This window comes from Poecilia latipinna, unplaced genomic scaffold, assembly GCF_001443285.1.
Source record: "Poecilia latipinna isolate Pla-1442-1.1 unplaced genomic scaffold, P_latipinna-1.0 Scaffold558, whole genome shotgun sequence".
Classification (NCBI taxonomy): domain Eukaryota; kingdom Metazoa; phylum Chordata; class Actinopteri; order Cyprinodontiformes; family Poeciliidae; genus Poecilia; species Poecilia latipinna.
In genome coordinates, this window is record NW_015113174.1 from 27,207 (window position 1) to 45,555 (window position 18,349).

The 18,349-nt window shown below is 40.7% G+C and overlaps 2 protein-coding genes across 3 annotated transcripts in view; one reads left to right on the plus strand and one right to left on the minus strand.

Annotated features, from left to right (window-relative positions):
* The first annotated feature begins 1,341 nt into the window (after positions 1-1,341).
* On the plus strand, positions 1,342-9,799 carry derl1 (derlin 1). Its single transcript, XM_015041572.1, has 8 exons — positions 1,342-1,686; positions 2,908-3,019; positions 3,108-3,172; positions 3,754-3,780; positions 4,643-4,738; positions 4,860-4,912; positions 5,024-5,134; positions 6,016-9,799. Exons 1-8 carry the CDS (start codon positions 1,534-1,536, stop codon positions 6,161-6,163), a joined length of 765 nt encoding a protein of 254 aa, XP_014897058.1. The 5' UTR covers positions 1,342-1,533; the 3' UTR covers positions 6,164-9,799.
* A 560-nt stretch (positions 9,800-10,359) lies between these two features.
* Positions 10,360-18,349, minus strand: part of zhx2a (zinc fingers and homeoboxes 2a) — a 32,445-nt gene continuing 24,455 nt past the window's right edge. For both annotated transcript variants that reach the window (XM_015041570.1, XM_015041571.1), the window contains exons 4-13: positions 17,079-17,291; positions 16,196-16,447; positions 15,840-16,055; positions 15,596-15,680; positions 15,299-15,484; positions 13,777-14,186; positions 12,732-12,984; positions 12,483-12,639; positions 12,163-12,273; positions 10,360-10,761 (exon numbers count right to left, since the gene is read on the minus strand). In XM_015041570.1, the coding sequence (XP_014897056.1) occupies positions 12,165-12,273; positions 12,483-12,639; positions 12,732-12,984; positions 13,777-14,186; positions 15,299-15,484; positions 15,596-15,680; positions 15,840-16,055; positions 16,196-16,447; positions 17,079-17,291 (1,881 nt within the window). In that variant the 3' untranslated portion in view covers positions 10,360-10,761; positions 12,163-12,164. The remainder of the gene's footprint in view (positions 10,762-12,162; positions 12,274-12,482; positions 12,640-12,731; positions 12,985-13,776; positions 14,187-15,298; positions 15,485-15,595; positions 15,681-15,839; positions 16,056-16,195; positions 16,448-17,078; positions 17,292-18,349) is intronic.

Consider the following 18,349-nt stretch of genomic DNA (forward strand, 5'->3'; position numbering starts at 1 on the left):
CATGGATTTTTTACTACCACTTTCTAGATTGAAACCTGGAACAAAATGGTATACTAACATAAAATATTGAGTTTCAATTTTATCCATTATAATTGTATTGGTTTGTTGCAAAAACACTGCTTTCAAGCTGTTTCCTGTGTTATCACATATGTTGTAGAGTATTTAAAGACGTGGTAAGGGGGTCTAAACAAAAGTGGGATTTTATAAATTTGTGAAGGATTTGAGTTTTTGAAGCTCTCGTTCTGAGGTGATGCGAAATGCGAAATTAAAAGTGTTGGCCAAAATCAAGACCAGGAAGCGTTTTTGGCAGTAATATCACATTTTTTGTGTGTGTTTTTGTGTTTTTCTTTTTTCTTTTTTTACATGTTAAGGCGAGGATGTTAAGTTAATTTTCATTTAGGGCCACATCGGTCAAGTTGGGACAAGTTGAGAAGTGACGATAAGTTACCGAAATTACTGCATTAATGAATATTTCATTGGATGAATACCTCTTGAAATTGAGTAATGTTAAACATCTTTTCACACTGATGTAATTTGGCAATAGATAAATAAAACTGATTAAAACAAAAATAAAAGAACAAATGGAACTAAACTAAGGTTGCATTAAGGTTGCATTTTACATAATGGAAAGCAAGTCTTGTGTTATAACACATTTCTACAGATATTTTCTTTGCGATCTAGATCTTGTCCATCTTTACCATCTTCCTTCAGTTTAAAATACTTCTCAGTTGCTGAGTCAACTGGCACCGACACGCCTCTTTCTTTTGCTGGCTTCCTCTGAATGGTCAAAGGAGCGCTGTGCAAATTTGACAGGAAATAGAACATAAACAAAAATCTGGCATTATATATTCAAAATGCGTCCGGTTGTACTAGCCTCTTTACATCCAAATTAAGAGTGGCATTATGCCTATTTTGCAGATCCAAAAATAATTATACTAATTAGTATTGATTTTTATAGAAAGTATTTATTATATTAATTATATTATATTATATTTATTATGTATGATCATGCATACAACTAACTGAAGTAAAGCACAAATGTAGAACCTTTTAGAAGCCTGTTATCTATGTCAATTCAGAACAATCATACAATATAGCAATGTATCTTCTGACAATGTCTGAAGAATAATATAAAAACAACAATATATATCCGTAGTTTATGTAAAATCAGCTTGTTCTTTCATGCTTTCACATATTACTAAATTATCCTTCTGACAATAAAGGTTTGAAAATTTCACAATTTATTATTTTCGCGTAGTCTGAATATACTTTTTTCCAATTTTGTAGGCGGATATTATAGGTAGAGTTGTTGCCTTTTATTATGAAAATCTGAACCGGAAGCTACCGCTCGGAGTTTTGTGACGTCAACAAATGCAAAACTAGCTCATAGTGATTAGCCACGTCATGTTAACTTGGCTGTGGAGCAGCTGTTAAACAAACCCAAGAAGGCTTGTACTTTAAAGCGAGTTTGAGTTATTTTTAAAGAACAGACTTTGTTTCGCCTTTATTAGTTGGCGGGAGTCCTATGGAAAGATGTCAGACATCGGGGACTGGTTCCGAAGCATCCCTTTGATCACCCGGTATTGGTTTGCTGCTTCGATTGCTGTTCCCTTTATCGGTAAACTAGGATTGGTTGATTTTAGGAACCTTATGCTGTTCCCAGAGCTGGTCTTTAGCAGATTTCAGGTGAGTATATTATGGTTGTCTCTTTGAGCCAAAGCGTTGGTTGTTGTTTAGGTTCTATTTATGTGTTCGGGTTGTTAGCAGCTGGCTAACCCTAATAGGCCTTCTGCTGCAGCCAATCGGAGGTCGAGACGTAGGTTGGAACTTCCGGAAGCCTTGAAAGTGTCCCCTAACGTGCTCACACGAAAATACTCAGGGAACCGTGTCATTCTAAAATGTTATCAGTGATGGATTTCATGTTTTAATTTTTCAACGAATGAGATAAAATTTCTGTTTTAGAGGGTTTGTAAATATGTGTTTATTTTTAGGGTGTTGTTCTGGTGTAGTCCACAAGGCGGCGACTGTACGACAGTAATCACGAAAGGCGTTCTGCTTGAATTTGTATCCGAGGGCAGTGTAATTCAGACAGAAAATGATTTTTAAATGCACCATTAAAAAAACAATTAATATCGTTCTTCGTAATTATTTTTGTTCCGTAGAAAAAAATATCTAGTAATAATTGTATTCACATGTTCTTTTAAATAATGGAGTCAGTAAACTGAATTTACATATTATATACTACGAGACTATATCATAATATATGCTTCAAAATGAAGTATCAATAAAATAATAATAAAAAATACTCCCTAGTTTTATGTAAGGAGATGGTTGTAACATGTTTATAACAGATGTTGCAACCCACTCCAATACTGTCAGCCATGGCTCAGCTAAAGAATAGTTTAAAACTAGCTTGGGGGAAAATGCATTAAATCTTGGAAAATGCATTAAATCTTGCCTGTTAAGCTATAATTTGATTCCATGTAAGTCATATGATTTTTATCAGTTGTATTAGTACCAAACAAAAGTTGTTGCTGGCCAAAAAATTTGAGAAATATGAGATATTTCTATCTCATAATTTGGTTTTCATCCTTTGAGGTCAAGTAGGAAATCAGTAAATCCTAAAATGACCAAAGGGCTGCTGCTGTCTCATCCCAGATTAATGGAATTGTTGGCGCGACAAAGAGAAATAATTTTTTACAGGTTAAAAGCTAAACCGATTAGCAACAATTGTTCCTGGATCGTTTGCAGAACTCTGTCCCTGCAGCACATTTTAAACGCCGTGTTGTTCCCATCGTTGCCGCAAAAGATCTATTAACACGGATAGAGCTGGCTGAAAATGTATGATTTGTGATCTGCCTCCAGTCCACATCCCTTTTGTTTTTTTTTTGTTGTTTTTTTTTTCAGCTCTGGAGGCCGGTGACAGCCACCCTTTACTTCCCCGTCACCCCAAACACCGGCTTCCTCTACCTGGTCAACCTTTATTTCCTCTACCATTACTCCACTCGGCTAGAAACAGGTGAGGCCGTCGGGGCGCTTACATTTTCTGTCACCCTTTCTTTTTTTTCTTTTTTTTTTTAAATGTTGCCTTTCTTCCCAATCCTTAGGAGCGTTTGATGGCCGGCCTGCAGACTATGTTTTCATGCTCCTTTTCAACTGGATCTGCATTGTTGTATCCTTTCACCGCCGTCGCCAACAGAAGGAAATTAAAACCTTAAAGGACTGAATGAACGCTGAAAGTTGCAGCCCTTTGTTGGCCTGTTTTCCACAGATCCACTGATGCTTTTGTTCCTCCTCTGTACCCCATCTCTCTCTCTCTCTCTCTCTGCAGCAGAAGCATGCCATGTCAGGGTGGCTCTGCGCCAGTGGCCCAGTGTCAGTCTACCCTCTGCAGAGCAGAGAAACTTAATCTAGGTCACATGCAGCACCAAGCGGCTCCACAGTCCGGCTCCGTTTGTTTTGTCAGGAGTTCAGTGATAATTAATAGATGCCTCAGACTGAGTCACAAACAAAATCAGGAATATAAATTTTCCAGTTTTGATAATAACCTCAGGTAAGAACAGCAGGAAGGCGTGATCCGTCAAGGTCGGCTCCTTTGCTCCAGTGTGAGTGCCAGGTGCTTTTAGAGCTGAAATGGGGATTTAAGTGGGGGATTTTATTTATTTTTTTTCCCTCCATGAGTACCCTCTCCCTAATCCTGAGGCTGCAAATGAAACCGCCTAGAGCTTGTTGTCCTTGACTTGGCGTCTCTAGATAACCGGGCTGCTGATGGACATGCGGGTAAGAATTCTCGCTGTATTTACGCCACAATACAGGTTTGACTGTGCCGAGTTGTTGAAGCACGCAGTGCTTGTTTCCAGGTAACACTGAAAACCCAGGATGCGATAAGCGGCGCCGTATCTTGCAAAACTATTCACACCTTATTTTTAAAAATGTGTTTGTAACAATACAGCCACATTCTTCATTGGGTCTGTTTGTAATTGGATTTTATGTGAAAAAAATCTGAAAAGTGTGGCATGCATGCTTATTTAATCTCCTTTGATTGAATGCTTAGAACCAGCTTTGGCTCTTTTTATAGCCGCATATCAGTCAGATATGTATGTTTATCATCCTGCAACCAACAGTTATTTTAGTAATTAATTATTTTTGACGATTAATTGATTAATCAGATAAATGATTAACCAGAATGTGCTCATTCTGCATATTTTTCATTTAAGCACTGAAGGCTTTCTATGTAATATTTGAAATGCATTAAAAGATGCAAATAAATCATTTGATTCCTTTTTTAAATAAGAAAATCAACATTTTACTGCCTAAAATTCACTAACAGAGTTCTTTTAGAGTACATTTGACGTCAAGAAGCTCAAAAGTTTCAGGTATTTCTGCTCAAATTAACATCAACACACCATAGTGCTAATCTGTCGGGTTGAATAGCATTTTTTTTTTCTTCAGAATTTGATCAATTCTGAAGAAATGTGGGTTTCTGGGTTGAACACATTTACAGATGGTTTTATGTTTTTTTTATTTTATTTATTTTAATTACTTTTCTGGGTCTTGTTCTTTCAGCAAATAACCTATTTTTTGAATCTGCATACAAAGTTTACTTTGCGAGCGTCTGACTTGGCGTCGCCTTTTGTTTCAGCTGCTGATGATCCCACTGATCATGTCGGTGCTGTACGTCTGGGCTCAGTTCAACAGCGAGATGATCGTGTCTTTCTGGTTTGGAACTCGCTTCAAGGTACGCGCCTCAAACCTCATTCACGTCGGACACGAAGCCGATTGTTGGAGTGACTTCTGGCGGTTTTGCTGCTGCTTGCATGTAAACGTCCAGTTAAAGATGTCTGCTGCTCTGTTTGTAGGCACATTACCTACCTTGGGTCATCCTGGTCTTCAACTTTATCATCGGAGGATCGTAAGTACCAACCTACCCGTTTTGTCGGATCCCAAAGGGACGAGCCGGACGTGTCGCAGCGGATCGGTGGTGTGAGGTTTCTTTAGTCTTCCTCTCTTTGCTTCTGTGCAGATTTATGAATGAGCTGACGGGCAATCTGGTCGGCCACCTCTACTTTTTCCTCATGTTCAAATACCCCATGGACCTGGGCGGACGCTCCTTCCTCTCCACGCCCGACTTCTTGTGAGTGTTCAAGTAAAAGATGAAAGCAGAAATGCACTGATCCGTAACTTTGCGGTTCATTTCTAGTTTTTGTAAATTCTTTGTCTAATTTCTGCATTAAATAAAATTGGGTGGTAAAAATTTCACGATTGAAAATCTAATACGGTGAAATCCTCCAGGTTGAGGGTCAGCGGTGTCTGGACGACTGAACTCAACTTTAAAGGATTACAGTGTATTCGTAGCAGCTACCTCAAAATATGCATCCTACACTGCAAAAACACAAAATCTTACCAAGTCTAGTTTCTAGTGAAAATATGTTAGTGCAGTTAAAATAAGACAAAACTAACTTACAAATAACTTTTCAGTAATATGTAGGAGTTTGTTTTAAGTCAAGAATTCCTTAATATTGAGGGGAAAACTACTAGTTATAAGTGAAGTCTGCAGGTAGAACAAGTGGAACAATATGGCAGATTTTTTTCACTTTCATCTTGTACTTTTTCCATCAATATTCCTCCTATTTCTTGCTCAAAAGTTACTTCTAAGTTAGTTTTGTCTTATTTCAAGAGAAGTAAGATATTTGCACTACAATTAGACCTGGTAGGAGGTTTGTGTTTTTGCAGTGTATAGTAACATGAGTCGTATTTACATCCTTTCAAAAATAAACATGTTTATCTAAAGCTGTAATTTATAATGTGTCAGATTCTTGAATCACTCACTAACGTTTCGCCTTTTGATGATGTATCATTCGTTTTCTGAGGCCTCTCTGAACAAAAACCGTTCGTCTTCGTCTTAAAGCCACAACGAACCAAATAAAGTTGGGAATCTATTCTGATCTCCAGCTGGTTGCGTTTGTTTGTAGCATTCGATGTTCAATAAATCGCCTCCCTGTTTTCCTCCTCCAGGTATCGGTTCTTCCCTAACACGAGAGGAGGAGTGTCGGGGTTTGGGGTTCCTCCGACCAGGAGGCCGGTTCCCCAGGAGCCGCCAGCGGCAGGCGGGGGAGGAGGCCGTCACAACTGGGGACAAGGCTTTCGCCTCGGAGGAGAATGAGATCCTCCTTCAGCTCCCTCTAACAAACGACTGAGCAGTTGACTTTTTTTTTTTTTTTCTGCCTGAGATTTTTTTTGCTTCCCCACAATTTTCTGTTTTGAGAAAGAAAGAAAGAGAATGAGAGAGAAAGAAAAACTTTACCTCAAGTTTGATTCACGTGTGTGTGTGTTGGGTTTTCAAAGATGCTGCAGGATGAAACCGGAGAAAGTGTGTGTATGTGCTTCAACCGGAACTGCTCCGCTCCGCACTACAGGACTCGGACTCTGACCGTTGGCTCGGTTCAGCCGTTTCTACTGCTGCACACGTCCAGCAGACGGAACTTATGAAAATAAATGTCTTTTATCCGTGGCGACCCCGAACGCCTCCCGCTCATTTCCGTCTTTCCTGTCCTTTTCCGCCGTTTTCCTCCACGACGCGACTGTCGACACGAGAGATGTTGCAGCTGCACGCTGCTGATTCGGACTCCTCCCTCCCTGTGATGCCATATCAGATTACATTGTAATTATCACTGCCGAGTGCGCCGTCAGCCTTCCTCCAGCAGACGAGAAGGGAAGCTACAGTGCATTAAAAGAAAAAAAAGTATTCACCTCCTTGGATGTTTTGCCCTCTTTATTGCTTTTACAAATCAGTCATGATCCACAAAAGTTGGCTTCATTAAAAAAAAAAAAATCAATCTGACTTCTACAAAATGACAAACACTTAACGTAAATATTCAACCCCATTTAACCTAATTTAACAGAGGTCCAGTCAATTAGTGCCAGCAATCTCACAATGAGAAGAATGGAGGTCACATGAATGAAGTGACTCTAAAGTAGCATAAAGACACCAGTAGCTGGCAGGTAGGGTTAGAAAAGAACACTCCAAGCAAATCAGAGTAAACGTTACTTAAAGTATAAGTCAGGGGATGGATATAAAAAAGCTTCAGCAGTTGAAATGGTAGAGACTCTGCCTGTTGCCTGTGCTTTTCATCATTTAAAAAGCACAGGCAAGTGACGATGAGAAAGCCACTGTTAAAGAAAATTCATATCTAGGCTTAAACGGTTTGCCAAATGGTAGAAAAGCGACTCTGTGGTCAAGCGGAAGAGGATTCTTTAGAGTGATGAGTGAAAATGGAGCTTTTCAGCCATCAAACAGGACACTGTGTTTGGCAGATCGCACCACTGCACATCAGCACCGAGACGTTATTCCCAGCGTGAAGCACGGTGGTGGCGGCATCATGCTGCATGGCAGGAAGGCTCGTGAAGGCAGAAGGTAAAATGAATGCAGCAAGATATCGAGAAATGCCAGAGAACAATTTGTTTTCATCTGCAAGAGAACTAATGAGCTAAAGTGACACAGAAATGGTCTGAAGACAAACAAAGTGGCCTAGTCAAAGCCCAGACTTCAATCTGATAGAGAATTTGTTTCAGGACTTGACACACTGGTCCCCAGAAACCTGACAGAAGATTGAAAAGTTTTGAAAAGAAGAATGGAGTAAAAACTCGCAGTCACATCTTCTATCTAAACAATGACTTCAAGTGAATATTTATGCAGCCACTTGTTTTCTTTTGTAAAAAGCAGTTTTCCACAACTGTTTTTTTTTTTTTTTTTTTTTTTTTACTAAAAAAATTGCTTTTTTTTTTGTCAAGTCAAACTTGTAAAACATCCAGGGGGTGAATACTTTGTTTTTTTTAATACATAGAAACTAGAAACTGTATTTAACTTTTGTAGCTCCCAGGTCTGAGATTGAGTACGTGTAACATATTTGTATTTTCGAGCCTTTGGTGCAAAGAGCTGGAACTTTTTCTGACATGAGACAATTTAAATGAGGCAAAACAAAAACGAGCTGTTGCTCTTTTTTTTGTAAATACAGCACATTATTGAAAGGATGAGTCTGGGTGTGTTGATTATTTTTACTGTTGCCTTAATGCAATACTTTGTTAAAATAAACTATTAGAATATGTACAGAAGGAACAGTTGAGAATTGTTTTATTACTATTTATGTTTCTCGTTTTCTCCTCTAAAAGAGCAAACACTGACATTTATTGCCCTCAGTTATGTTACATTGTTGCATTGATGTGGGCTGATTATCAGATTGTATCAATACATCAAGTGGAAGAGATGTCCATCTGCTGGGTCATGTTGGTAAGTGGTGCTGGAAGAAAATCTGAATATTCTTAAAGAACCCTCAAGCTAAAAGAGTCAATATAAGTTTGTCGTTATGCCCAACACGGCTCTCTGTCTAGGGCGGCATGTTTTTGGGGGCGACACAAGAGATTGTAGAAAAGCGAAAGGAATCTGCACACATTTAAGTTGTACATGTTAGTTTCGTGTCAACATTGTGAGGCATCAGGAAAGCTTGATTCACGTCAGAATTTCACACCAAAGAAGGCGAGAAATTAGATGAAATTCAACCCATTTATAATGTACATTTGTTTTATACATTCCAAATAATTTAATTTTTCTTTTAGCCTAATCTAATGTTTTCCTTTGGTGTGCATGTTCAGTTTGGATTGGAACTGGTTCTCTGGGCCCAATCTCCTGCATGGTTTACCCCCAGTTACGACTTGTAAGACCTACTTCACGTTTCAATATGGCCGCTCTGCAGTAGTAAGATTAGGTGGAAACATATTTTACAAGACACACATGTGAAAGTGCGTCTAGAATCAGTATTAGATGTAGCGGCCCGATCCCCACTACTGATTGGGCAGCTACGTATAAGATTAAAAGGATCATATTTAAAGTGCTCATTAAAAGTGAAGCTTAAAATGTTTCTAAGAATTACCACGAACGCCTACATTCGTCGCTACGTTGAAATTCAGGTTTTTTAACTAGAAGCTGTTACTTCGGCTCCAACATCAAATCTAGCTCAGAGTTCCCAATTCATATCTGAAAAGTGTGGCAAGCATTTTCAATCACTCTAATTAGGTTAGTAAAAAAAATTTAAAAGGTGTTTAAATACTTGTCCAAAGTACTGCATTGATGCTGGCAGAAAATAATCGCAACAAATTCAAATATCTAGCAATCATATTCTCCATTTTATTCAGACTACCACGGCATTTTGCAGTCAACTGTGTTTTTATTGAATTGCATCAGGCTTAAAAGGGAGAAAATGAAAATGCAAGCATTAATCCTGTACACGTCAAAAACAAGATGTTGAGTTATTTGAGACCGTGAACCCAAAGCAGCAGGAACCAACATGCAGTCAAGCATTCAGCCATCCACCTGCCGATGTTAAATTATAGCTTCCCTCCCTCCTCCTGTGACTGAAAGCAAAAAAAAAAAACAAAAAAAAAAAAAACACCGATTTCATTCATGTGGAAATAAAGAGGTCAATTTAAACGACTTTCCAAGATGAGTTAAAAAGAGAGAAACATTTGAAACTTTGTGACAGCTTTTGACTGCCGTGACATTCCAACCGCCTTTTACAGCTCCGTTTTTGTATCTCCGACGTTCGTCGACCTCCGTTTTGAGCGTGTGCCGAAATGAAGAGGGGAAATTAATCCCACCTTGACTCTTAAGCGAAGAAGCCTAGATAGAAGACAAGACGTATTTACAGCTAAACGAATGGATATATATATGAAAAGGCTCAGATAAAGGTGCTCAGGTTATTTAGAGTGCATGTAGCATTTTCACAAAAAAAAAAAAAAAAGAAAATAAAGGGCTTTCGGCAGGTTCCTCCAAGAAGATTTACAACACAGAACTGTGAAGCTGCTCCACTCTGATCCTTTTTTTTTTTTTTTTTTACAAAGTAGACAGGAAACAACAGGTATGAGCTGGAAAGGCAGCATGGTGTCGGACAGACCCTGCATTCTCCGGGATTTATCAGTTCTCTGTAGAAATGTGCACATCATGTTCTGCATCAGCTTCAAGAACACGCCTGAAGAAAAATAAAAACTGCTTAAACAAGCGGCGGATATTTTTTTTTTGTTAAAGTTTTTGCACCACTGCTGCTAATCAGTGTGTGTGTATGTGTGTGTGTGTGTGTGTGTGCGCTCGCTGCAGCTTGTTTCCTCAGCTGCACACTCCTCCTACTCGCCTGTTTTGCACATCTGAGTCAGCATTGTATCACCGTAAAGGCATTTGAAAAGCAGCCTGGTACGGGAACATCTACCACTACGACAAGAAAAATATGCAAGTGCCATCAAAATTTACTCATAATGAGCAAAATGCAGCTAGTTGTTTTTCAGTTGTTTTTTTTGTTGTTGTTTTTTTACAAAAAGGAGATTTCCAGCAAATAGACTATAATACATTTTTGTTCTTATTACAGCAACCAAAAACATTCCAGGTTTTGGGGCAACATTCATTCATCATGAAAATAAAAATTAAAAGAAAAGCTTTGCCGCTCTGCACCTGAACAGACCGCTTACTCTGTATGACAAGAATATTTACAGACATGTTACAAAAACAACAAAAAAAGAAAACTAAACGTAGTAGTGAGAGTTCTGCATCAAGTCCAGCTTTGGCACTCCTCTTCACGTCAGCATCCGTTCTTCACCTCAGTGCTGCAATCATCCCTGGCGCTGTGTGATGACATCACAGACACACTGCGTCTCTGATTGGTCGTCTTCACTTGCCCCACGATGGCTGGAGAATCAGCATTTAAAGATTTGCCTTTCCTAGAACAGGAAGAGAGTCAGATTTATAATACTAGCCAATATTTTCCTGACAACAGTTAAAAATCTCTTTTTGGAGATTTTTTTTCTTTTATCCATCTTATTTACATAAACAAACCTTCTCTTTGCCCTTACGTGACCATAATTATCTGCTTTTGTCTGCACGTTTGATGCTAATGGCGGTGCATGCCATCTTTTTGAAGGACCAATCAGACATAATTACACACCAGTAACTTCCTGGACGGCTGCAGAAGCACAGCTGTGCCCTCTTAAAGGAACAGTTCACCATTTAATTTCAGCCAAGTCACAATCTGTTCCTGCCACCCATTTATTCTCTACAGTTCGTCCTGTCAGGAGTCACGGAGGGCTGGAACATTTCCAAGCATCCACAGAGGAAAAAACTTGGCAATGCAGCAGCAGCGGCATCAGCAATAACTGATTCTGAGGGCTGCAGACTAAAGCAGAAAAGTAAAAGTTTGGTTTAAAAAGTGAATCAAACTTAAATCAACCACGTCACTTCCTCTATATTCCCACAGGTGTATAGATGATGGACTTTACTTGTCAATTAGATCCATTATGTTCAAATGTCTAGACATTTAAGGGGCTGTGTTATGCGTTTTCTATGTAGTCCCATTTTATAGCACCATCTAGTAACTATGTTACCCTCAGCTGTCAGAAAAAATTCATATATCAAATATGACTTAAAAGAAATTTGCCTTTGTAATTTAAAAACTTGAAATTGGGCCTTTGTCTCTTTAAAAACTCAGAAAGTCATCACAACATGGCTCCTCTATTAACCCTTTAACAATGTTCCTATCAGCATGGCACTGAGAAGTAGCTCCTATAATGAGCTCAGCAGATGTACAGCTCCGCCAGGTGTTTGCTAATTGCTGCTGGCTAGTCTGAAGGAGCTGAGTGGAGGGAGAGCTGCTCTGTAATGCAGAAGCTCTGAGGAGAAGTTTCATCCTCAAAACTGTTACAGGACATCCTTCCTGCTCAAAGCCATGACCATCCACAATAACTCTTTGAAAAATCTTATTTGATTTATAGCAAACATTTAGTTTGCCTTTGACATCAATAAAGTATTTCTGAATTGAATAAATAAAACTCATGAGCAACCAGTTGCATACAAGTTAACAAAGCAGATTTGGATGTAATTTAATCTCACTGTTAATCCAGCTATTCTGTGCAAGGATTAGGATGGAATACAAATGCACGCCACACTTTTCAGATTTTTATTTGTAAAACCGTGCATCATTCCGCTTCCAGTTCATAATTATGTACCTTTTTTTTTGTTTTTGTCTAATAAAATAAAATAAAGCTCGAGACCGTTATGTGACAAAAGCCAAAAGGGATGTGAATACTTTTAGAAGACGCTTTAAGGACAAACAGATCTAAACCTACCGTCACCCAGTCACTCTTCCTGGTTGCTCCATAGTCATAACACCAGTGTCGGTGGCCAGTCTCTGTCTCTCCGCTCCTTCTGTCTCGTCTCCAGCAGTGACCTTTACCCACCTGGCAAGAAAAGATATGAAAAAAAAAAAAACCCAAAACCTTAATTTAAGCTGTGCATTATTAGATTTTATTGACATGAAGAATAAATTCAGATTGAAGAAATGATGGTTTACAATGTCTATGAAGAATTACCTGATCCGCCTGTTTTTTATGCAAACAAATGTGGGTCAAAATGTTTTTCTCCGGTATGGAGCCCATGTTTTTCTTACCTTCCTTTGTCGGATGCACCGCAGCTGTTCTGGTCCTGCCCGGTTCGGCTCAGATCGTTCACGCCTTGTGCTAGTCGCTCGGCCAGCCGGCGCCCTTTGTCTTGGCCGGACAGTTTGGAGTCCTCCCCAGCTGCTACGTTCCCACCAGACTCCTCCGCTAGGATCAACAAGATTAAATTTTTAGAGCCTCAGTCCGGTGGAATAATAATGAATCAAACAGAGAACAGAGTGTCCTCCGGCGGGACTCACCATTCAGAGCCTTGACTTCCAAGGAAACGGCCTGGTTGTCGTCGGCGATCTGGCCGTTCTGGTGCTGGCCCGCGTTCTGTTCCTCAGCGAGGCTTTGCTTCTGGACGGCGTCCATCCAGTCCAGGGTCTCGCCGTTCTTCAGGGCCGAGCGGTGGTCCTTGAACCAGCGGACGATGTCGGTGCGGCCCAGTTTCGTCTGGAGCTCCAGCTGGCTGTACTCCTCGGGGGAGGGCCACTGGGTCCGACAGAACATCTGTGGGTAAAAGCACAGCATGTGCATCACTAATTAAGCGACGCATCTTTAAACATCAACAAGTGGATCCGTGGGCGTCAGTAGCTGCGTTTTCATCGACCACATAATTGCGCAAATGGGAGTTACGCGGCATGATTTTTAATGGCTTACTGCGTCAGCAAGCTTATTCGCGTAAAATTTTATTTTTTTATTTAATGATAACAGATATTTCGAAAACACTTTCGATGAGAAGTTTTTGGCGCCAGGACCAGGTGGTTGTTCAGCCGTATTGAAATGCGATCAACAACCGAAGGCTACCACTAGCGGAAACAACAAAGACGACAACAGGAAGTGGTAGGAGGATGATGACGTGGCATGTTTTTTTAACGACTTGCCGCAATAATTTGATGGAAATATCACAATTGTGGTGAGGGCTGACATTAGCAGAACATCGACAAAGTTTTGTGCACATTTGTAAGGGAAATGCAGTTAATGTTTCATTGTTTTGACAAAAAAAAAAAGCAATGAAACATCACGAGTCATGTGATCATGTTTCTACTGGCGGGAAAGATGAAGGAGGCGGCTGGAAGTGGAAGGATGATGATGGTGTAGCATGTTTTTTTAACAACTTATAGCATGAACAAACTTATTCACATGTGATTTTAAATGCCTTATTTAATGGAAACACTGCAATTACAAAATTCTGTCTTTTTTTATATTAGCGGAACATCAACAAAATACTGCGCACACTTTTAATGTTTTGACTAAAAAATAAATACAATCCATTAAAGACATGCTTTCATCGCTTCTCACCTCCCTGAGAAGGGCGAGCGTGCGACTGGAGATGGGCGCTGGGCTTGAGGAGACTGACAGGAGGGGAGGATGAGGAGAAGACGAGTTGAGTATGGGAGGAGATCTTGAAGAGGAATGGGTGGGAGGTTGAGGGGAGGACGCTGCGAGCACAGGGGGGGAGGTAGAAGACGAAGAGGAGGAGGAGGAGGAGAAAGGAGGCGGGTGAGGAGAGGAACGAAGAGCCTTCCCGTCCTGCTCCCGGTGAGAAGCCCCATTCAGCAGCGCCCCTCCCGCCCGCTCCGGCCTGTCCTCCGTGTTCCTGGAGGCCATGGTGAGCAGAACCTTCTCCATGTTGTCTCTCAGGGCGCGGCGCTCCGAAAACCAGCAGTCCACCTCCATCTTGGACAGCCTCGTCTCCTGAGCCAGCTGGTCTGTGGCAGAAACAAGATGATAAAAAAAAAAAAAAAAAAAAAGATGGTCGTTCCCCTTTTCGACAAACTGCAGGATTCAGTCACGCTTCGGGGGGACTTGAAAACGGGGCCTCATTAAAAACGTCGCCGCTATTCCCGTCATGGCTGCAGCCACGAGAGAGGAGCGTGCAGCTCCTCCGGGGTGAAAGAAAAATCCAAGTCACATGCTGTGGACTTGTGTAAGTGAAAGAAAACAACCTGATTTCTTTTAGTGATTTAAAAGTCTAATTCATAGGCAGAAATGCCAGAGACGGCGGGAGCATTACAAGTTGCTAATTAGCCCGACTGGTATGCAGGAGAACAGAAATGGAGATGAACATGTTTGTGACTGGCTACATGTCTTTGATTAGTCAGTCAAACTTAACACGGTTTCAACCAATTACCTGATTTCTCCTCCGTCAGGATTTCCCAGGAGGGTGAAATCATGTAAAACTAAGAGGTCTGAGTTGGACATGTCAAGACTCTTCAATGCAGCACACAGCAAAACTCTGATTTACTTAGCACAAAAGTATTTACACCTTTTAAATTATTTCATATATTGTAATGCCGTAACAACAAAATCAAGACTTTTGGTTGTATGTTCTGTGTGTGTCTATCGCCCAGTGATGGACTGGCGACCTGTTCAAGATGTGCCCTCCATGTTTAAGAGGGAATAGACAATGGATGGATGGATTACAGTTTTTAGTTTTGCAAAAGTTCCCAACTGGATTTAGATCTGGACTTTGACTAGGCCAGTCTACCAATTGAATATAATATCATCTACACATTTCCCCTGCAGCTCTGGTTGCATATTTAGGGTTACTGCCCTGCTGGTAGGGAATCTCCTACCTGAGTTACAGGTCTCTGTTGCGCCTCCAGAGCATTTCTAGCCTCCTACAATACGTTCCAATTATTATTACATCTTCTTTTCCATTTCACAATAATCCACTACTTTTGTTGGTGTTTTGTATAAAATCTTGACACAATATGTTTGTGCTTGCAACGTAACTATACATGGATACATTTAATAAGTATGACTACCAGGAAGTGGAAGTAAGAAGATAAAAGTTTAGGCGCCTGTTTGGACTCCTTACCAAGCTCCTTTTCCATCGGGGAGCTGCTTCTCTGGAAACTCTCCTCCAGCGCCTTGAGCTGCTCCGATGTCTTCCCCTTCACTCTCTCCAGCAGGGGAAACTTACTTGGGACGGCTTTCTTAACGGGGCCGTCCAGAACAGCCGGAGCCGCCTCTGCTTTCACCAGCACAGGTGGAGAAGCCACGCCTCCAAAAGGACGCACACAGATAAACATAAACAGCACTTAGTTTTCCATCACGTAGGACAAGAAAACGCAGATAAGGCATCGTTTAGAGTGAATTTTCTCTGCTTACATACTTTTGAGATTGAGCAGCCTCTGTTCACTGAACCACTTCTTTATCTCTCCCCTGGACAGTCCCGTGGTCTCTATCAGCCTGTAGATCTGCCACAGTAAACAGCGTTAAAGTAAACACTAACTGTGGTTTACTGCTGCTGAAAGGTGTGGATTTAAGAGGAAAAACACTAAACTGGGAATCCAACCATTAGAGGAACAATTATGTTTATTACTGCACAAAAAGATGTCATTCCACTCACTTCTTACCTCATCTTCCTCGGGGAAAGGACACTGTGTGTAGCTGGAGCGCAGCACTGACAGCTGCTCGGCCGTTTTGTTCGGGTCCGCCGTGAAAGTCAACATTTTGGGCGACACCAGCTTCGTTGTGGCCGTCGACGCATGGATGGTCTGAATGATGGACGGCCGCTTACTCTCAGTTGCGATCACCGGAGTGGCCAGCGGTCTCTTGAGCGACTGGGCCACCTGCAGGAGTCAAAACGGTTTCTCTCACTGATCAAGTTGTGATAAGGTACTCCTAACGGGTCCAATCAGAATCTGCTGTAAGCAACATTCACTTTAAAGTTTTAACGTTTAAAACGTCATTTCCTCTGTTGGTCATCTACCTGGCTCGCCACTGTGAGAGCCAGAGGTGCGCATGTGACACTGGATCCGTTGGCCACAGGAGTCAGCACCAGACTGTTCTGGCCCAGGATCTGACAGGGGAGGGACTGCAGGACAGAGGCAGCTGACGGCAGAGGCTTGGAGGCGCTACTGTTGGTGGATGAGCTGGAGCCCAGCTGTGAAGCCACCACAGTCAGAGTCTGAGGCACTGATGAGATGGTGCCGTTGAACATTTTCTTCCTCGCTTCTTCCACCTGAGACATAAAGAATGAGATCATTTGGAACGTTTTAGGCCAAACTGAGCATGGTTAGCAGGGCCGGATTTACAAGAACCGGGGCCCCTGGGCTGAAGCCAGGTTTGGTGCCCTATACACTACAGAAAAAAATATTCTACCAATACAAATTACAAAACATTAATAGAACAGAAAGGGGGAAAATATGGTATAACAGCAGCAACAGATATAAAGGTTCACACAAAAAGTTCCTAAAGTGTTAAAAATAATGTATAAAAAATAAGCTTAATAGTATAAAAAGTTATCTTTAACATAAGTTGATGCATGGTAGGTTTAATGCATCTCCTGAGAAGTAGCTCCATGTTGTTCCCAAAGAAATTACTGTAACTTCTTAACTTTTAAATACTTGAGAATTTTTTATGTTCATAAAAACCCCAAAATATTAATAGAACTAATCAGATATGGGACTATGAGTCTTATATAGTGTACAACACAAAACATGCATTCATTAAAATGCAACATCCAGGTTGTTAGGTTTTCAAATTAGGTGAAATTCAAGTTTATTTACTGTTGTTTATCTACCAACAGCTCACAGCTCACAGTAACAACACACACAGCAAAGAGAAATTAAGATAAAAAATGATCATTGCACCTCTTCAGGGGACCAGCTGATGCCCTGCTTGAGCCGCTGAGTGGTGAACCAGACTTTGATTTGCTCCTCTGGGTGTTTGGAGGCCGCGGTGAGCCAGGAGAGCTCGGCCTGCGTCGGGTAGGGGAACTTGTTGAAGGAGGAGATGAGTGTCAGGTTGTCGTCCAGGGACGGGTTGTATTTGGTTGTGTTCAGGGGCACGGCGATCTTCGGCACCTGAAACAAAAACAGAGTCAAAAAGGCAACCGGAAAATGTTTTTTTTTTTTTTTTGTAAATTCTCAATATTACCAGTTAAAGGAATAATGACTAATAATATACTATTACCTGATTCTGGATCAGCTATAAAAAATACCCCCCATTAGAGATGTACCGATCAGGTTTTTTCCTGCCGATTCCGATCACCGATACCGATCACATAATTATTATTTTTTTAATCATAAGCACTACCGGTTATATTATGTGGAAAAAGGAACCATGACTTCACCTTAATTTAGACAAAAACTTGTTTTTAATAACTTTTTCCAAGAAGAAAACTAAACAAAACAGGCATTGTGCAAATTGTACTGCTATTGGTAATACTATTTTTAACAGACTGAAAACATGAAGGCTCTGAAGAGGCTAAATAATGCAAAGAGTCCAAATAAAACCTCTCAACATTGTCAAAAGATTCAAGTATAAAACTTAACATTCAAAGGCATAAACAGGTTTCATTACAATAAACAATCCAGAGTTACTGAATGAAAACTTCCTGTTAGCATGGCGGCTAGCTGATTACTGCTAGTTCTGATTGGCTGTTTCTGACTGAGTGGAGTAATTATGCAGATCAGGGAGGAGATCGATGTTTTTTTTTTTAGAGATTATCTGTCTCATGTTAGGACAGCGAAAGTTTTAATACGTATATAAACTTTATTTTTTTAGGTTAGATGCTGCAGCTTTAAGCAGAGGCTCGGTGTGAGCCTGTAGCGTAGCAGCGGTTCAACAGCGAGAGCAGAACCAGCGTCTTACATCGCAGCTCGAAGACTTAAATAATTTTGCGGGTTATTTGTTTAGCTTTCTGACCGTCATGCTAATCCGGGTGAGTGTTTGTAGCTGTGCGCTGCTTTACCTGCTATCTAATCCTCCGTATGTCTTTTTTTTACTGCAGTGAGCCTCGATATAGCCAAACTCCGTCAAGTATGGCTTTGTTTTTATGCCATATTAGCTTCGTTGTGTTGATGCATTTTGACCTGCTTCAATTTTCTGCGCCAACACGCAAACTTCCCCATTCACTCAG